This window comes from Oryx dammah, unplaced genomic scaffold (assembly GCF_014754425.2).
Source record: "Oryx dammah isolate SB20612 unplaced genomic scaffold, SCBI_Odam_1.1 HiC_scaffold_20, whole genome shotgun sequence".
Taxonomy (NCBI): Eukaryota; Metazoa; Chordata; class Mammalia; order Artiodactyla; family Bovidae; genus Oryx; species Oryx dammah.
In genome coordinates, this window is record NW_024070204.1 from 56,298,461 (window position 1) to 56,315,484 (window position 17,024).

Genomic DNA, 17,024 nt, shown 5'->3' on the forward strand with positions numbered 1-17,024 from the left:
GAGACATCATTTTGCTGACAAATGTCCCTCTAGTCAAAGCTATGGTTTTTCCAGTAGTCATGTATGGATGTGAGAGTTGGACCATAAAGAAAGCTGAGCGCTTAAGAATTGATGCTTTTGAACTGTAGCATTGGAGAAGACTCTTGAGAGTCCCTTGGATTGCAAGAAGATCAAATCAGTCCATCCTAAAAGAAATCAGTTCTGACTATTCATTGGAAGGACTGATGCTGAAAGCTAAAGCTCCAATATTTTGGCCACCTGATGCAAAGAACTAACTCATTGGAAAAGACCTTTATGCTGGAAAAGATTGAAGGCAGAAAGAGAAGGGGATGACAGAGGATGAGATGGTTGGATGGCATCACCAACTCGATGGACATGAGTTTGAGCAAGCTCCCAGAATTGGTGATGGACTGGGAAGCCTGGTGTGCTTCAGTCCATGGGGTCACAAAGAGTCAGACATGACTGAGCAACTGAACTGAACTAAACTGAATTTACAAATGAATATTATCTATCCTTCTTTCACCTCCTTGTACCTTCCTTCGTCCTTTTCTCCACTCCCTCCTCCCTACACACAGGAAGTAGAGAGAAAATTGAGACTGAGGGGCACAAGGAACAGTCAGAGTTGGCTAAAAGTTAATCTCTTTATCTTCCTATCTTTGTGGAGACTCATCCAAGAGGCAACCCCTTCACCCTGGTCTCTGGACCATCTAAACACCTGGAAGACAGCTGCTGTACTTCAAAGTTTGGGGTGGGGGCTGATGCTTCTCTCCTCAACTCTGCCTTAGGGAAAACTGATTTTAAATCTTTTGTGAAGACTGGAAGGACTGTTGCTAAAGCTCAATACTTTGGCCACCTAATGTGAAGTCAATTCATTGGAAAAGACTGTAATGATGGGAAAGATTGAAGACAAAAGTAGAGAGGGGCGGCAGAGAATAAGATGGTTAGATAGCATCACTGACTCAATGGACATGAATCTGAACAAACTCAAGGAGAAATGTAGGACAGAGGGGGCTGGAGTGCTGCAGTCCATGAGGTCTCAAAGAGTCGGACATGACTTAGTGACTTAATAACAATGCAAATGCAGCTGAATATCCATCCAGATATTCCCTGTGAGGGTTTTTTCCTCTCCAAACAAATATGTGGATTCTTTTTAAACACTATTTCTCCAACTCTCCAAAAGCAGCTGAGTGCTCTACAATTCAATACCCCAAGTTAGCAGCAGTTAACTTCTGTCCAACTTGGCTATAATTCAAGAGTTCCCAAAAACCCCTCTCAGATTTGATAATTTGGTAGCATGACTCGCAGCACTTGAGAATGCACTTTACTTACCAGTTTATTATAAAGATCATGACTCAGAAAGAGATGGGTAAGGTATGTAAGGTTGGGAGTGGGGAGGTGGAGATGCCGTGCCCGCTCTGAGTATGCCACCCTCCCAGCAACTCCATGTCTTCACCCACACAGAAGCTCCCTGAACTCCATCGTTTAGGGTTTTAATGGAGGTTTCACTATGTAGGCATAATTGATTCTCTTTGTGATTAAATCAGTCTCCAGCCTCTCTCCCTTCTGTGGAAGCTGGGAGATGGTGCTGATAGTTCCAAATGCCTAATCAAAGCTTGGTCTTTCTGGTGACAAGGGGCTCCTATCACCCTTGCACATATGTTAAGTCGCTTCGGTCATGTCTAACTTTTTGTCGCCCTCTGGATCGTAGCCCACCAGGCTCCTTGTCCGTGGAATTCTCCAGGCAAGAATCCTGGAGTGGGTTGCCATTTCCTTCTCCAGAGGATCTTCCTGATCCAGGGATCAAACCCACGTCTTTAGATCTCTTCTATTGCCAGGTGGATTCTTTACCACTAGTCCCACCTGGGAAGCCCCGTATCACCCTTATCACTGAGGAAATAAGAGTTTTAAGAGCTCTGCATCAGGAACTGAGGACAAAAAACACATATCTTCTTATTATACTACCCTGTTATGTTTATCCATCCTTCAAAAAAAAATTATAATAATCTAGAAACGTCTTCTTAGGGTGTTAGCCTTTCTGGCTATTTCTGGCTCTCCCTCTCTGTATACCCTCTATAACCCCATAAGAGACTGACTAGAAACTTCCGTCTTGTTCTTCACCAGGTTTTTCAACACATAACTAGTTCCCCTGTGACAGACTTCTTTATCTGTCCCCTCCAAACAAACCGTTCATGGGAACAAGCATTCTCAGAGCACTGGAGTTGAATGCCTACACTAGCTCTCTTCCTTCCAGAATAATCTTAGGAAGTCAGTGGTAAGAGTGAACTTAAATGGCCAAGGAACTCTCTCCAGGGGCCCCCTTTCATGGGACACCTCCTTTGGCCTCTGGGTCACTGGATCTCTGTGAGATCCACAGAGGAGAACTGAGCCTTTCCAGTGTCCAGGGAGGCCTGTTGGCTCTTGTTCAGACCTCCACTGGGAAACTCTCAGAGCTGGGTACCCCGCCTCCAGAACGGAAGACCAGGAACTTCACTAGTTAGGATGGGATGGCATGGCTGGAGGACCAGTTTGACTGAAGGCCTATGGCCTTCTGCTTCCGCTGCTGCTGGTTTCCCTCCCTGTACGGGCCGAACAAAGACAAAAGCACAACAAAACCCAGGGAAACAAAACTATTTTCAAATACTGTTATCAAGAGATCTTCCTTCTGAGGTTAAAATCTCACTGCCTCCTCCTTGGGCTCCGCTCATCTGTGGCCCCAGAACATCTCTGACGGCGAGGGCCTCAAGCCCAAACTGGTTGATCTGGAATCGGGTTTAGGTCCCAGCATGTGGCAATGTGCTCCACTCTGATGACACTTTTCGTTTCTAATAATAGAGCCGATGAAGTAATATTGCAATTGATGTTCCCGGGGATTTGATTGGATAAGTGCATAAGCCCTGGAGGGGGAAGGGGGTTGTATGGACGGATCACATTAGTATTCCCATCCTATCCATGCGTCCGGCCGCGAACCACGTCAGCCGGACTGATTCCCTGCGTCTGCCAGTCCCGCCACGGATTCATTTGGGATCCTCAAAGAGGCGAGCCCCGTGGAGACGAGGGATCAAGACAGCGGATTAGAACCAATTGCCTGCTTGGGGACAGCCAGCCCTTCCAGGCCTGGTGACGGGAGGGAGGGGAGCGCCGCCGCCGTGGGAAGACACCCGAAGCTAGAGCGACACCCTCCCTGCTGCACCCCCACCCCCTGCCCCCCTCCACCTGGCAGCGCAAGCTTTTGAAAACTGTCCATCTGAATGGAAACTCGGAACCGCCGGGCGGCGTGTTCCTTCTCGCCCAGCCTTGCGATCCATGCCGAGCGGAAAGCGGTGCGAGCCCGCGCCAGCGCCCAGCTCCCGGGACAGGGCCGGCAGTGTTGCTGAGCAGAACTTGACCGAGCCCCTTCCTCGCTGCTAGTGGCAGCGATGCTGCACGGCACAGCCAGCGCTTCCCCGGCTCTCCTTCAAGCTGAAGGTTACCCACCCGCGCAGTCAGCCCCAACCCTGTGAGCGCCGCGCCTCGGTCCCAGCTCCGGCTGCTCGGCGGCGGCTCGCAGGGCAACGACCGGGCCGCCCGCGCCGGGGCGCGCTGCACCAGCGGCTTCGGCTTGGTGGATGTGTATGCATGAGTTCTGCACCGAATGGGCGCAAAAAGCGCCCCAGCCGGTCCACCCGCTCCTCAGTCTTCCAGATCAGCAAGCCCCCGCTGCAGAGCGGGGACTGGGAGCGCAGGGGCAGCGGCTCCGAGAGCGCCCACAAAAGCCAACGAGCCCTGGACGATTGCAAGATGGTAGGTGGAAAATGCGTCTTTTTTTTCTTTTCCCTTTGGCGATGTGGGGGAATCGTGTCCGTTAATCGTTCGCCTGAGTGCCAGCCACTCCGCCACCCTCATCTCCTCCATGCCGATCACGTGTACATGCACTATTTTTAAATCTGCAGTCCCCCAGATTCGGGGTGACACCTGGGTCGTCATGGACCCGCCAAGAAGTGCCGCGGAGATTGTCTTGGGGGCAGCGGTTGTAGGTCATCCTTCTAACCCCTCGGAGCATGGCAGATACGAAAGACTCGGTGAACTGGCTGGCTCACCAGGGAGGGAGGGGTTAGGAAGGTAAGAGTGCTGAATTGGGGGGAGACAGGAGCAAACAAACCCAAACAGGACGCACAGGGCGCTGCGGAGGGGACGAAGGTTCCAGCGCAGAGGCTGTGGCGGGTCTTCCTGTCAGACACCAGAGCCCAAACTGTTCAGTGGTCTGGCAGGAAGTGAACGGATTGCCTAATACAACCCACCTTTGGCCTTTTGAAATCCACAGGCCAATTCAAATTCACATCCCCGCTGTAGTAGAGGGGAACATTCTATGCGAGAATTGCCAGCATTACTCTCTGGTGACCTGGGAGTGGCATGGTAGCTCTCCCAATATGCTCTCGATCGTCAGAAACTTGAGTCTGAACGGATGCGAGCAAGTAGGTCTGGAAATAGAACTTCCATGACCAGACTTAGGGATGAAAAATAAACACTTGCCTTGGACAAAGAGAACAATCTTTGTGTCCCAGTCTTTAAACACTCTGTAGGCTCTTTAGCAGGAGATTTGAGGTGGCTTGGGGGTCAGTGAAATCAGCCTCTGTTTACATAGGAAAAAATAGCAAACTTTCTGTTGGTAAATGTCTTATGAAAGAAACTCGCTTCTTTTCCAGCTTGTGCAAGAGTTCAACACGCAAGTGGCCCTGTACCGAGAATTGGTCATTTCCATTGGGGACGTCTCGGTCAGCTGCCCCTCTCTCCGGGCAGAAATGCACAAGACAAGAACCAAAGGCTGTGAAATGGCCCGCCAGGCACACCAAAAACTTGCTGCCATCTCGGGGTAGGAGCCTCTTGGCGTTATTTAGTAATTCATGTATATGATGTGTGAATGCTGGCACACAATGGATATTTAGAGTGATGAAAGCCTCAGAGATGATCGCTGCAAATGTGAGGTTTTAACCAATTACTCTGAGGTCAGGATTGTCTAGAGAGCTGTGAACAAACTATAGGCCAAATTATAATCCAAAAGTTGTGTGATTTTTGTATATATATTGAATATTTGGGTCATTAAGTGTCTTTTTTTTTTTTTTTTCAAAATTAACTTTCAGTATGCTGGCCACATTTTGGAATTTGAGGCTTAAGATGTTTTTGCACCAAAGTGAAGTTAAATCATCATGCCTCAAGATTATTTTGTCATCTGCTGCTAAACATGTACTGCACAAAAATCTTTGCTAAATCCTAGATTTACTATTTATACCATGAGTCAAATTCCTATGATACCATTTAAAATAAGATCCCTAAAATAAAGTCTTGGATATAAATTACTTTCTTCACTGTAGTGTATGAAAGGGAAGTTTGACCTTGAGAAAAACTTTTTCAGGATCAGGGAAATTCACAAATTTAACTAAATTTAAGCTGCTTTTGCTCCCTTCCCCAATTATTTTTAATTCTTTTTATCACATTTATGGATTCTCATGCCTATTTTAGGTGATAAAACAGTAAGTGAAAACTTCTCTCCTGAGACCACACTCACTTCCTCCTGATCTCTCAATAGTGGGAGAAAATTTAATTGTGGATTTTGTTAACAGTTCCTATTTCAGATAAGTACAAACAGCAAGGAAACACAGGAATCTTTATGCAGGTACATTGATTTAAGTGTGTTTCAGTCTGGATTTAACCTTTATATGTTTGTCTTTATCAGTATGATTATATCACAGTAGAAGTTCTGGTTTGACTCTTGTGCTAATGTTGTAGATTGATCACTTATAGGAATTATATCCAATTTACTTTTTTGAAAGAATCATTTTATCTTTAGTGCCATTAATATATATGGTGACAGTTATTGGTATATAAAGATTAGAAAACTGTATGTCACCTCTGTTAATAACTAGTTTACATTTGACAACTAGTTTATATTTTATATGATGAAAAATGATACACTCTACTAATCCCCTTGAAGTGAGAGACATATAAAATGTTACAAACCTATTTTATTTAGTAGAAGTATTGAACATTATTGTCCTTTTCTGTTTTGTCTGTTATACTATACTTAACAAGAAGTGAATCTGCGAGTGAATCTAAGCGTTTAAGGATTTTGGGGAGGAAATACAGCTGTGAAAAGTATCAGAGAAGAAGAGAGAAAAACAATCAGAAACACAAAAGGGAATCATGGTGGATTAAAGTCTATAAAGAAACAATGGTTCAGAAGGAAAAACAGGTTTAGAACAGCGAGTGTTATGCTCAGAGCTAAGGAACTGCATATTTGTAAACTGTGTGTCTAACAGTTTATGATGGGTTTATATCCAGGATTCCTTTGAACTGGACCTCAAATTGAGAACATGTTCTAATCAGATAAGATGTACTGGAGAAATGAACAAGGAGGTCAGTTTAGCCTATTCTGCTACACACGTGAAATTCAGTTTCTTCTAAAGGTTTAGGAAAGAAAGAGTCTGCAGCTATTGGGTACCAGTTAAGTTTTGAGGCTTTGAGGTGAATTTTATTAATTCAGGGAATTACAGCCTTTCACTACTTGCTTACATGTTATTTGAGGAATGTTACTGGGGCAGGTTTATAAGGATTCGTGGGAAAACGGGTTGTTCTTAGAGCCTTGCAAAAGTAAGGTTAACTCTATTGAGTGTTCTGTTGTCGAATTTGAAACATTTTCCTCCTTAAAATAATGAGATAGAGTTTAGCCTTTCTGAAAAATGACAGCAAGATAATTGAGGAAAATCCCTTAAACCCATCACCATCTGGACCCCATTAATGAAGGATGTGATTCCCCTGGGTGGAATTCTGTTCCTGATATTGCTGGTTATGCAGGCTCTCATTTCAGGCTTCCTGTGAAAGTTGGTAGGGAGGCTGCAGGATTCACTTTACAATTGGATGCAGGGGTAAGAAAAGCAATGATTCCTGGGGAATATAGACAGAAAGACTAGATTTCTTGAGTGCCCATTGTCTGCTGGTACAATCCATTTAATTGATAGAATAATCCTCTGAGGGAAGGATTAGTATTTTTATTTGACAAATTGGTTTCAGGGAGGTTGAGCAAATTGCCCAGTCACACAGCTAAAAAGTGGTACTTCAATCTGGCCCCAGGTTTGCATGCTTCTGAAAACCATGATCTTTCCTCCATATAATGCTGCTGTTCAAAAAGATGTCAGGTAGAAAGGAATGAAGTACTAAGACATGCTCAAGAGATGAACTTCCAAAAGAGTACATAAAATGAAAGAAGACAGTCAGAAAATACCACATATGATTCCGTTTAAGTGAAATGCTCAGAGAAAGCAAATCTATAAGAAACAGAAAGCAGATTAGTGGTTTCCTAGGGTGGGAACAGAGAGTAAGTGCAAATGAGCTTGAGGTATCTTTAGGGATGATGGAAATGATCCAAATTTGAATTAGGGTGATAGTTGTCAACTGTATGTTTTCTGAAAATCAATGACTTGCACACTTAAACAATGAGTGAATTTTACAGTATGTAAAGGATACCTCAATAAGTGTTTTTAAAAAAGTGTGACCACTGTTACCATGATTAACACTTGCCTTTTGTTGGGTTTATTCTTTTCAACATATGTAGTTTTTAGTGAGAGTGATATGAGATGGGACAAAGTAAAGCTTGGCTCTCCATGCATGCATCAAGATGCCTGCCTGATAGTGATCATCTAAGCACCAATTTGTTTCTCTGGGGAGGAATATAGTTTGGGTTAAAAGTTAAAAAAAAAAAAGAATTAAGCCACAAATGCTATATCACTTCTATCCCTGACCAATTGAAGTCCTCAAGGACTGGTGATCACAAGAGAAGAAGATTCAGAGTGTGGTTCTCACTAGCTGGCCCTGGGTAAGCAGGCCTTCTTCACAGACACAAGGGAAACACTTTCTCAGATTGTATTTAGATCAGCAGACGTTTGGGTACAGCCTTTTCTTTCTTTACTGTGCCTTCACCATGCTGATCTTCTCCAAGGTGTTAAAGCTAAGCGGGGCCCTGCTCGGTGTTTCTGTGTGTGTGTGAGTATGGGCATGCATGTATGCACAGGGGTAGCTGGCTTTCTGGGCCCTGTCTCCTGAACTTCCTTCCAAAAATGACTTCTGAGATGCCTTTGAAGAATCCCTAGGGCTCCAAGATATAGAGAATACTGAGTTCGCAAAATATCCTCCCTTTATATTTGCAGAATCTGAGTTTTGGAGGATTTAAAGTGACTTTAGAAGCAACTTGGTCATACGAGTGTGTATGAGGATTTCATAGTCAGGCAGACCTGCTCTGAATACCATATTTGCTGCTCTTGATGGAATTACTTAACCCTCTGAATCTCAGTTCCCTCATTTGTAAACTAGTTGTCATGCTTACTCCTGAGTTAGTTGAGAGGACTTAGGGGGCCAGCTGGGTGATGCCTACCCTGGCAGTGGCACTCTGCCCTTGCCAGATTGCTCTAAGGATGCAACCCAGGCCTCATGCTCCGTGGTCTAGTGTCTGTTCCATCAACCACATCGTCTCCTGAGAGTGAAGACAGAAGAGCACGAGCCAGGAGGACCAGAGGAGATGATATCCTCTAGCAAACCCTCTAGCTCATGCTGCGGCTGGCGGGTTGGTGATTAGGAGTCCTTGTCCTATATTCTTCTATGGTGTCTATGTTGCTCTGGGTCTTCACACCACAACCTTCTGTTAGTGGCTGCTGATGAGAGTGAAAGCGAGGTTTGAGTATGCTACTATGAAAGGCAGTATAGCTGTCTTAGGAAAGAGCACTGACTCTAAATCAGATTGTATGATCAGTCACTCAGCCATGTCCGACTGTTTGCAACCCCATGGACTGTAGCCTGCCAGGCTTCTCTGTCCATGGGGGTTCTCTGGCAAGAAAACTGGAGTGGGTTGTCATGCCCTCTTCCAGGGAATGTTCCTGACCCAGGGATCGACCCCAGGTCTCCTGCATTGCAGACGGATTCTTTACCATCTGACCCTGGATAAAATCCTGGCTTCACCACTTAACTAGGGATACATGCGAACTGATACACCAATTGCTTCACAGGGTGGTAAATGGCAGTCGGGTGTGGTGGCTAAGTACATAGACTTTGGAGCGAGACTGCCATTGTTCAAATCTCAGCCTTACTACTCACAAATACTGTGACCTTGGGCAAAGATATTGTCTCTCTGCCTCAATTTCTTAATCAGCAAAATAGGGCTGATGAATAATGGGACCAAATCATACAGTATTCTGAGAATTGAGTAAAGTAACATACACCAAACACTTAGAAGACTGCCTAGCATCCAGCAAATGCTAGTATTAAATTCATATTAGTGTTGCTGTAATTATTAACAAAACATTTAAAATTCAGGTAGTCAGATACATTTACATAATATATATATATATCCATCAAATAGTTTTCAAATAAATATTTCAGCTGGAATAAATTTTTGTTTACCTAGGCTTCTTACTTTATGTTCTGAAAAACTTTCTAGGCTGAAATTTCCCAGATGGTTATCGAAAGACCTCTTCTTTAATATGTTAAAAACACTATGGAGATGTTAAGGCTCAAAAGTAGTTAGGTTGAAGATTATTTTCTTCATATAAATTAACCTAGATCCTTCATAAATCATAATATTTACAAAATCTTTTAGCCTAACTCTGGTATAAGCTGTGTGACACTAGATGAGACTGTTAAATTCTCTGTACACCTCAAAAATGGAATTGAATGATTTCTGAGTCGTCTGGCTTTATCATTCTAGTGTTCTATGTTAATTCATGAAGAATTCTTTATAGAACTGAGCTATTAAAAAAAAAAAAAAGCACATGCCAGAAGTTTGATGATTGAATTCCAGAAATAATGTTAGGATGTGAACACACAGTGATCACAAGAAGAATCTAAATCTCCTGATGGCTTCCGGGAACAATATAATGACTATCCTAGGGGTCCATATTCACAGATTTTAGGGTTTTCCCTTCAGTGATTATTTTCCTGACCATCCAGGCCTATGTTTTTCTCCTTGTATCTCTCCTGGTGTCTTTTCTTCTTCTTTTTTTGGTCTATTTTAGTTGTGTTTGATTCTTGTTTGACTTTCCTGCTCTTTTTTTCCAGTGTCCTGGTGGGTCCATTTCCTGTCTTGTTTGCTAGGATACTGAGATGGGAGAGGGAGAATCCACACTGCAGCTTAGTCAGGGTGCTTCCTTTCAGCACTTTGCCTGAGGGTGCAGCAATTACATGGGGTGATGGAGAGCGGAAGGAGTGTTTGGTGAGAAAGCAGAAGGGGTGTTTGGTGACTATGGAGGCAGCTCACTCAGCTTTCTTTGATCCACATTATAGAGGAGGCCTGGGGTGAAGCCTAGTTTGTAGTCATGCCAGGTCACCCACACTGTCCTTTATGTTTTCTTCCTATTACAGATGCTGGGGTTTTAAATTTTTAACTCTCACTGGTCAGATAGTGAAACATGAGTTATATCTGCACCAAAAGAATATGCTATCCATCTAAGATAATGACAATTCAGTGTTAGTTTTCTAGGACTATAGTAACAAAGTACCACAACCTGAGTAGCTTAAACTATGAAAAATTCTTTTTTCACAGGACTGGAGGCCCAAGATCAAGGCAAGGCTAGTGCCCTGTGAAGACTGTTTCTTTATCTAGCTTCTAGTGATTTGCTGGCAATCTTTGGTGTTTCTTGGCTTGTTGAAATATCTCTGCCTCCAACTCCACACGATCTTCTCTGTGTTTATGTATGTGTGTCCAGATTTTCCTGTTTATAAGACATCAGTAATACTGAATTTGGGGCCCACTCTACTGTACTAGTATGACCTCAAGCTAACTTTACTAATTGCACCTGCACCAACATATTTCCAAATAAGGTCACATTCTGAGATCCTAGGTGTCAGGATTTCAACATATGAATTTGGGAGGAGGGGTGTGGACACAGAAGGGTAATTCAACCCACAGCAAATTTCCTTCCCCCGTCTGCAGTAGAATACATACTTTGGGTTGTTTTGCCTGGTGGGGATGGAGTTTTGCCCAACACTATCTGCAGAGATAGTGGAGGACAGAGGAAGCCGGTGTGCTGCAGTCCATGGGGTCACAGAGTCGGATCCAACTTAGTGACTGAACAACAGCAATCTGCATACTTTCTCAACACTTTTGCACTTCCCAGCATGCAGTGTTTTATCATTTGCAACACTGCAGCTCATATTGGGGTGGGATTTTTTTACCATGAAATAGGATACTTTTTGTATGAAATGGATGTATGTGTTCACAAAGAATTCCCAGTATGGTTAGCACTTTGCTCTAACTGATTCAATTACTGATGTCTGAAGGTAGAGCAAAATCAACTGCAGAAAAAAATATTAGGGAGAAGTAGTAATTAATACGTCGAATATTAGGCACCTGACTGTCCACATATAGGACGCTCACTTTCTCGGATCTGCATGGCTGGGAGTAGGTGGTGGTCCTCAGTGGCACTGATACTGTACTCAGGAGCAAGTACCAAAGGACTGACTCACACCCAATTAAAGAAGAGTGTTATTCTTACTAACCAAACCAAGTGTGACAGGGAATCTAGACACATGTCTCCCATGGCCTATTGAGGTTTAGCCTTTTTATTTTTGTAATAAGTAAAAGTAAAGGTAAAGGTAAAAGTCAGACCTAATGACTTTTACCTTGTTAAAGCTTTCTAATAGATGTTTCAATTTAGAGAGAAAATTAAATCTAAAACAAACTTTAGGAAAACCCCTCATCACTTTATTATTTATTCTGTGAAGTACAAGAGAGCAAGGCTATGTTTAATTCATGCTTATACCAGGTGCCAAGCTCATGAGGAAATGGGCACCTTGTTTGTTTCTTAAGTTTACTTGGTAGTTTTAAATCTGTTCTTAAAAGACATTGTGTCATATACTTCAATTTAAAAATTAACTAAACTTTAATAAGAGGGAAAAAACTGTGTCTTGATACAGACTTTAGGAAAAAATGAGCAAATACATTAGCTTACATTTTATGTTTCTATTATATTTGACTTTATTTTTTCTGGTTTATAACTATAAAACCAATATGTTGGTTTTTAAATGAGAGGACTTGAAGAACACACTTAAGATCAATTTCTGAGGCATAGATGTTCATTCTTCTAAGAAATTAGTGGGCGCTGTGTATTTTAGAATTACTCAGAAGGTAATCATGTTTCAGGTTATTTGATAAATATCATCCTAACATCTATTTGGTGACTTTATGTTGAGTAGTTAAACAACCATTTTCTACTGAGATTATTTTTTAAAAACCATTTTTTAAACACTTAGCCCTTGAAAGTTTAGATGTGTCTCATCCAAAAAGATAACTATATAAAGCAAACTCCAGTGCAGTAACTAAACCACCTCACAGTTCTTTTATTTCCTCTGCTCTAGAAGACATGACTTCAAAAAAAAAAAGTGAAAACTTCCTGAAAAGCATTTAATTGCTTGTCTGTATACATATTTACACATATGTATATTGCTTATTCATACACATATTATATATACTTATAAATAAATACTAAAATTTATGAAATAGATTCCTGTTAGAATAATGTGTCTAAGCCTTTAAAAAGAAGTGCTGCTTTAGCAAATAATATTTCCAATCCAATGGAAAACTCTAATTACAATAGGTTAACAAAAATCAACTTAACATTTGCAGGTGCAGATAAATAGTAAGCTAACAATCTACAGCTATTTAACTGAGTTTGAGCCAAAGTGTGTGTGTTGGGGTGGGTGGGGAATGCATTAACCCAGAAGGCATCAAACCCCTAGCATATTCTTCAGTTACTAAAAATAAGTATCTCAAAGTCTCTCACAGTCTTATTCTGTCAGTTACTAAGTCCTGTGCTGTTTCATCTTTTCCAACATCTGTTGTATCTCTTTTTCACCCCATTTCTGTGGCCACCCACTTAGTTCAGAATCAAGTCCCCTCAGGCCATCCACTATTCCAGTTGGTCTCCTCACCATTAGTCTCTCACCTCTTCCTTTCAGTCTCTCACTAGATCCAGACTAATCCTGCTAAAACTCTCCTCTGATCTTGTCACTTCTTTGCTTTAAAACTTTCAAGGATGCTCCATTGCCTAAAGCAGTGTTTCTTTAAATGGGATTCGTGCCTTAACCTGTCTCAGAATCATGTGGGATGCCCTCAGACTGACAGAACCAAAGTTCTAGGGCACGAGGCCTGGAAATACAACTTTTTTAACAAGCACCACCCCACCCCCGAGGAGATTCTTGAACATGCTGAAAATAAGGCCTGTCAGCCTGAAGTAGTGATTCTCAACCTGGGCTGCACACTGTAATCACCTGGGAAGCTTTAAAAAATTGCTGATGCTTGAAGTCCATCCCTAGAGTTTCTGATTTAGATGATCTGGGAGGCAGCCTAGGCATTGGGATATTTTTTATAGCTCACTATGTGAGCATTTGTATAAAAATGGATTACATTTGGCTATACTGAACACAAAAATTCAAAGTAGCAGTTGCTTAAAGACACCAGGGTTTATTCTGTCACAGAAAAGAAGCCCTAGAATGGCCAGTTTGGAACTGGTATGCTGGCTCACAGGTGAGCATTTCTGTTGCCTGTTGTTCATGCCTCCATCAATTTCACTTTATGCTGTGAGATTGCAACAGGAGCTCCAGCCATGAGTCCCAGTTCCAGACCAGAAGAAAGGTGGAAGGCGAAACGCCACTTCCCAGCTGGGTCCTCTCTTTTTAAGCAGACCCAAACAGAACTTCTTCCAGAATTGCATCATGTGGCCACATCTCACCCTAAGGGAGACAAGGAAAAGTATTCTCTTATCCCTGCCACCTAAAATAAAAGAAGGACTTTAACACTAAGGAAAAGAGAGAGAGCAAATATGGGGAAACGACACATGACCTTTGTCCCCAGTCTGTATTCCTGGACTTAACTTTTACCATTTAATTTGTAAATACTTTGCTTACTCAGACTAGTCTGCTTTTTAGTCCTTAAGGATATGTAGCGGGATGGCCCCATTCTATCAAGTCTACATCTATGGTTTCTAGATGAAAAATCCCATTCCATCTATTAAAAGAAATAATTTACTCTCCTAAATGTCAAGGTCTTGCTTGCAGTCTCATTGTCTGCCATGCTCCTTGCACAGAAATTCAGAGCGGATCGGAGGGTCCCAAAGTGAATAAAAATATTTTTTTCTGCCTTTAAATGGACCCATGAAAAAGATTAAAGGTTCAGGAACCACTTGGGAGGATAGGAAGTTAGGCAAGGTGCCTTTGAAAGGGTTTGAGTATAATTTTCACACAGCAGGATGTGAAATAGGATAAGGCCTACAAGGAGGATAAGTAGTGACATTCAAGAAATCAATTTTTAAAAATCTACCAGAAATGGAGTGGGTTTAAAAAAAAGTAGATCTAAATTTTATTTTTTTAATTTATTCTTAATTGGAGGATCATTGCTTTACAATATTGTATTAGTTTCTGCTATATAAAAACATGAATCAGCTATAAGTATACATATATCCTCTCCCTCTTGACTCTCCCCCAGCCCCACGCCAGCATTCTAGGTCAACATAGAGCACTGAGCTGAGTTCCCTGTGCTATACAGCTGCTTCTCACAAGCTGTTTTACACATGGTAGTGTATATATGGCAGTGCTACTGTCTCAATTCATCCTACTTTCTAAACTTTATTTTAAATCAAAGAAAAAAATTTCTTCAAGGAGCTAAAATCTGATGAGCTATATTAGGAATAAAAGGTAGGGAGGTAGGGTTTTCTGGATATGGGTATAGGCTTCAAGATGATCTATGATTAATATTGTGAGTTCATTAAGAGAGACCGAACTTGAAACTCATTATCTCATGTAAATGGTGTTATATACAGCAGTTGGGGCATAAATGGTATTTAACCCATAATTTCCTAAACTATAAACCTATTCAACACATGTGACATTATCTTCGGTGAGGAAGCATAGTCATTTCCAACTCTGGAAGTCATCTTCCTTTCTGGGGACCTATTCATAGAGCATCCATATGCCACGTGCTTTTCTAGGTGCCAGAAACACAGCAGTTCTGAAAAAATAGAGAAGGTCCCTGCATTCATGGTAGGGATGAGCAAGAAGAGCTATAGTCTAAAATTTTGTGTCCCCACAAGATTTATTATGTTGAAATTCTAATGCCCAGTGTGATGACACTGGTAGGTGGGTCCTTGGAAGGTACTGAAGCCATAGGATGGAGCCCTCATGTATGGGATTAGTGTGCTAATAAAGAAGGCTCCAGAAATATCCCTCACCCCTTCCGCCAGTGAGAACACACAGAGAAGGCATTGGCTGTGAGCCAGGAAGAAGGCTCTCACCAAACAGGACCTTTCTGTGCCTTGATCTCATATTTCCCATCTCCAAAACTGTGAGCCAGGAAGAAGGCTCTCACCAAACAGGACCTTTTTGTGCCTTGATCTCATATTTCCCATCTCCAAAACTGTGAGCCAGGAAGAAGGCTCACACCAAACAAGACCTTTTTGTGCCTTGATCTCATATTTCCCATCTCCAAAACTCCAATACAAAAATGTATTTCACTTCAGCAGCCCACTCCAGTACTCTTGCCTGGAAAATCCCATGGATGGAGGAGCCTGGTGGGCTGCAGTCCATGACGCTAAGAGTTGGACAGGACTGAGCGACTTCACTTTCTTTCTTAGTTTCTAAGCCACCCAGTCTGTGGTATTTTGTTATAGCAGCCTGAATGGACAAAGACAAAAAGAAATAAGCAAAGGAGAGAGCATTTCAGAGAGTGATAAAAGCAGTGGGAAAAATAAAATAGGATGATATTATTAAAGAATGATGGATGTGGTGGCATCTGAGAAGGTGACATTCTAACTTGATATCTGACTTTGAGAAGTCATGTGATGAGCTAAGAGAAAAACATTTCAGGCAGAAGGAATAGCAAGTGTAAATGTTCTAAAATGAACTGACCTTGGCATGTCTGAGGGAAAGAAAGACTAGATGATCAGTTTGGAATTGATCATCATTGAACTGTTACTTCAGCTGCAAGTAACATAGGCTGAATTTCAGTGACTTTCATAGATACAGGTTTATTTTCTTGCATAATTATAAACCCAGTGATAGGGGATAGCACACATTGGTTCATGATTTAAAGGTATCAGGCCTGAGATTTCTATAATCCTGCCTTTTCCTCTAAGTGCCAAGATTGGTGCTTCAGCTCCAGAAGTTCTCTCCATGCTTCCAAGTAGGAAGGACAGAGAGCAAAAGGCAAAGACATAGACAATTGTGTCTCTGTTAAAAGAGCTTTCTCAGGGGACTTCCCTGGTGGTCCAGTGGCTAAGACTCCGCACTCCCAATGCAGGGGGTCCAGGTTCAATCCTAGGTCAAGGAGCTAGATCCCACTTGCTGCAACTAAGAGTTCACAAACCACAACTAAACATTCCACTAGCCGAAACTAAAGAAAAAAAAAAAGAAAAAGATTCTACATGCTGCAACTAAAGATCCCACGTGCACAGCACAGCCAAATAAATAATTAATTAAAAATAAATAAATAAATAGCAAGCTTTGTCAAAAGTCTCACATAACAACTTCCATGAACATCCTGTTGGCCAGGAGTAAATCATATGACTCTCATGCTGTGACTTTTATACATCTCTGTCCATATTAGCTGTCTAGTGAGGACAAAAGTTTCCCAATCTGTAAGCCAAAGTGATGCTTCCTGAGGCCCAGGATAGGGGAACTTTAGCAAGACTAGGGAGACAGGAGGAAGGGTAGGGCGCTTGGATGTGAGAAGTGAGGAAAGGGGTGTTGGAGGGGGAGAAAGTAGTGGGAGGAGATCCCCTAGCATCTACCGCTCCTTCCTGCCCATTTCCTTCTTGGCTTATTAGTCCTTCCATTTCTTCCTTAAATATTGAATACCTACTACGGGCTGGCCACTGTTCAAGGCTCTGGAGGTAAGAAAAGAAATACAACACATTCCCTGCCCTTCAAGGAGCTTATTGCCTAGCATCTGTGTAAACAAGCAGACATGTAAACAAATCATTGCAAAACAGTGGGATCACCGCTATAATAGAAAT

At 42.3% G+C, this 17,024-nt stretch overlaps 1 protein-coding gene across 2 annotated transcripts in view; it reads left to right on the top strand.

Moving 5' to 3' along the window:
* The first annotated feature begins 2,943 nt into the window (after positions 1 to 2,943).
* Positions 2,944 to 17,024, top strand: part of LOC120879574 (regulator of G protein signaling 7 binding protein) — a 110,555-nt gene continuing 96,474 nt past the window's right edge. For both annotated transcript variants that reach the window (XM_040262593.1, XM_040262594.1), the window contains exons 1-2: positions 2,944 to 3,780; positions 4,683 to 4,849. In XM_040262593.1, coding sequence (XP_040118527.1) covers positions 3,616 to 3,780; positions 4,683 to 4,849 — 332 coding nt within the window. In that variant the 5' untranslated portion in view covers positions 2,944 to 3,615. The remainder of the gene's footprint in view (positions 3,781 to 4,682; positions 4,850 to 17,024) is intronic.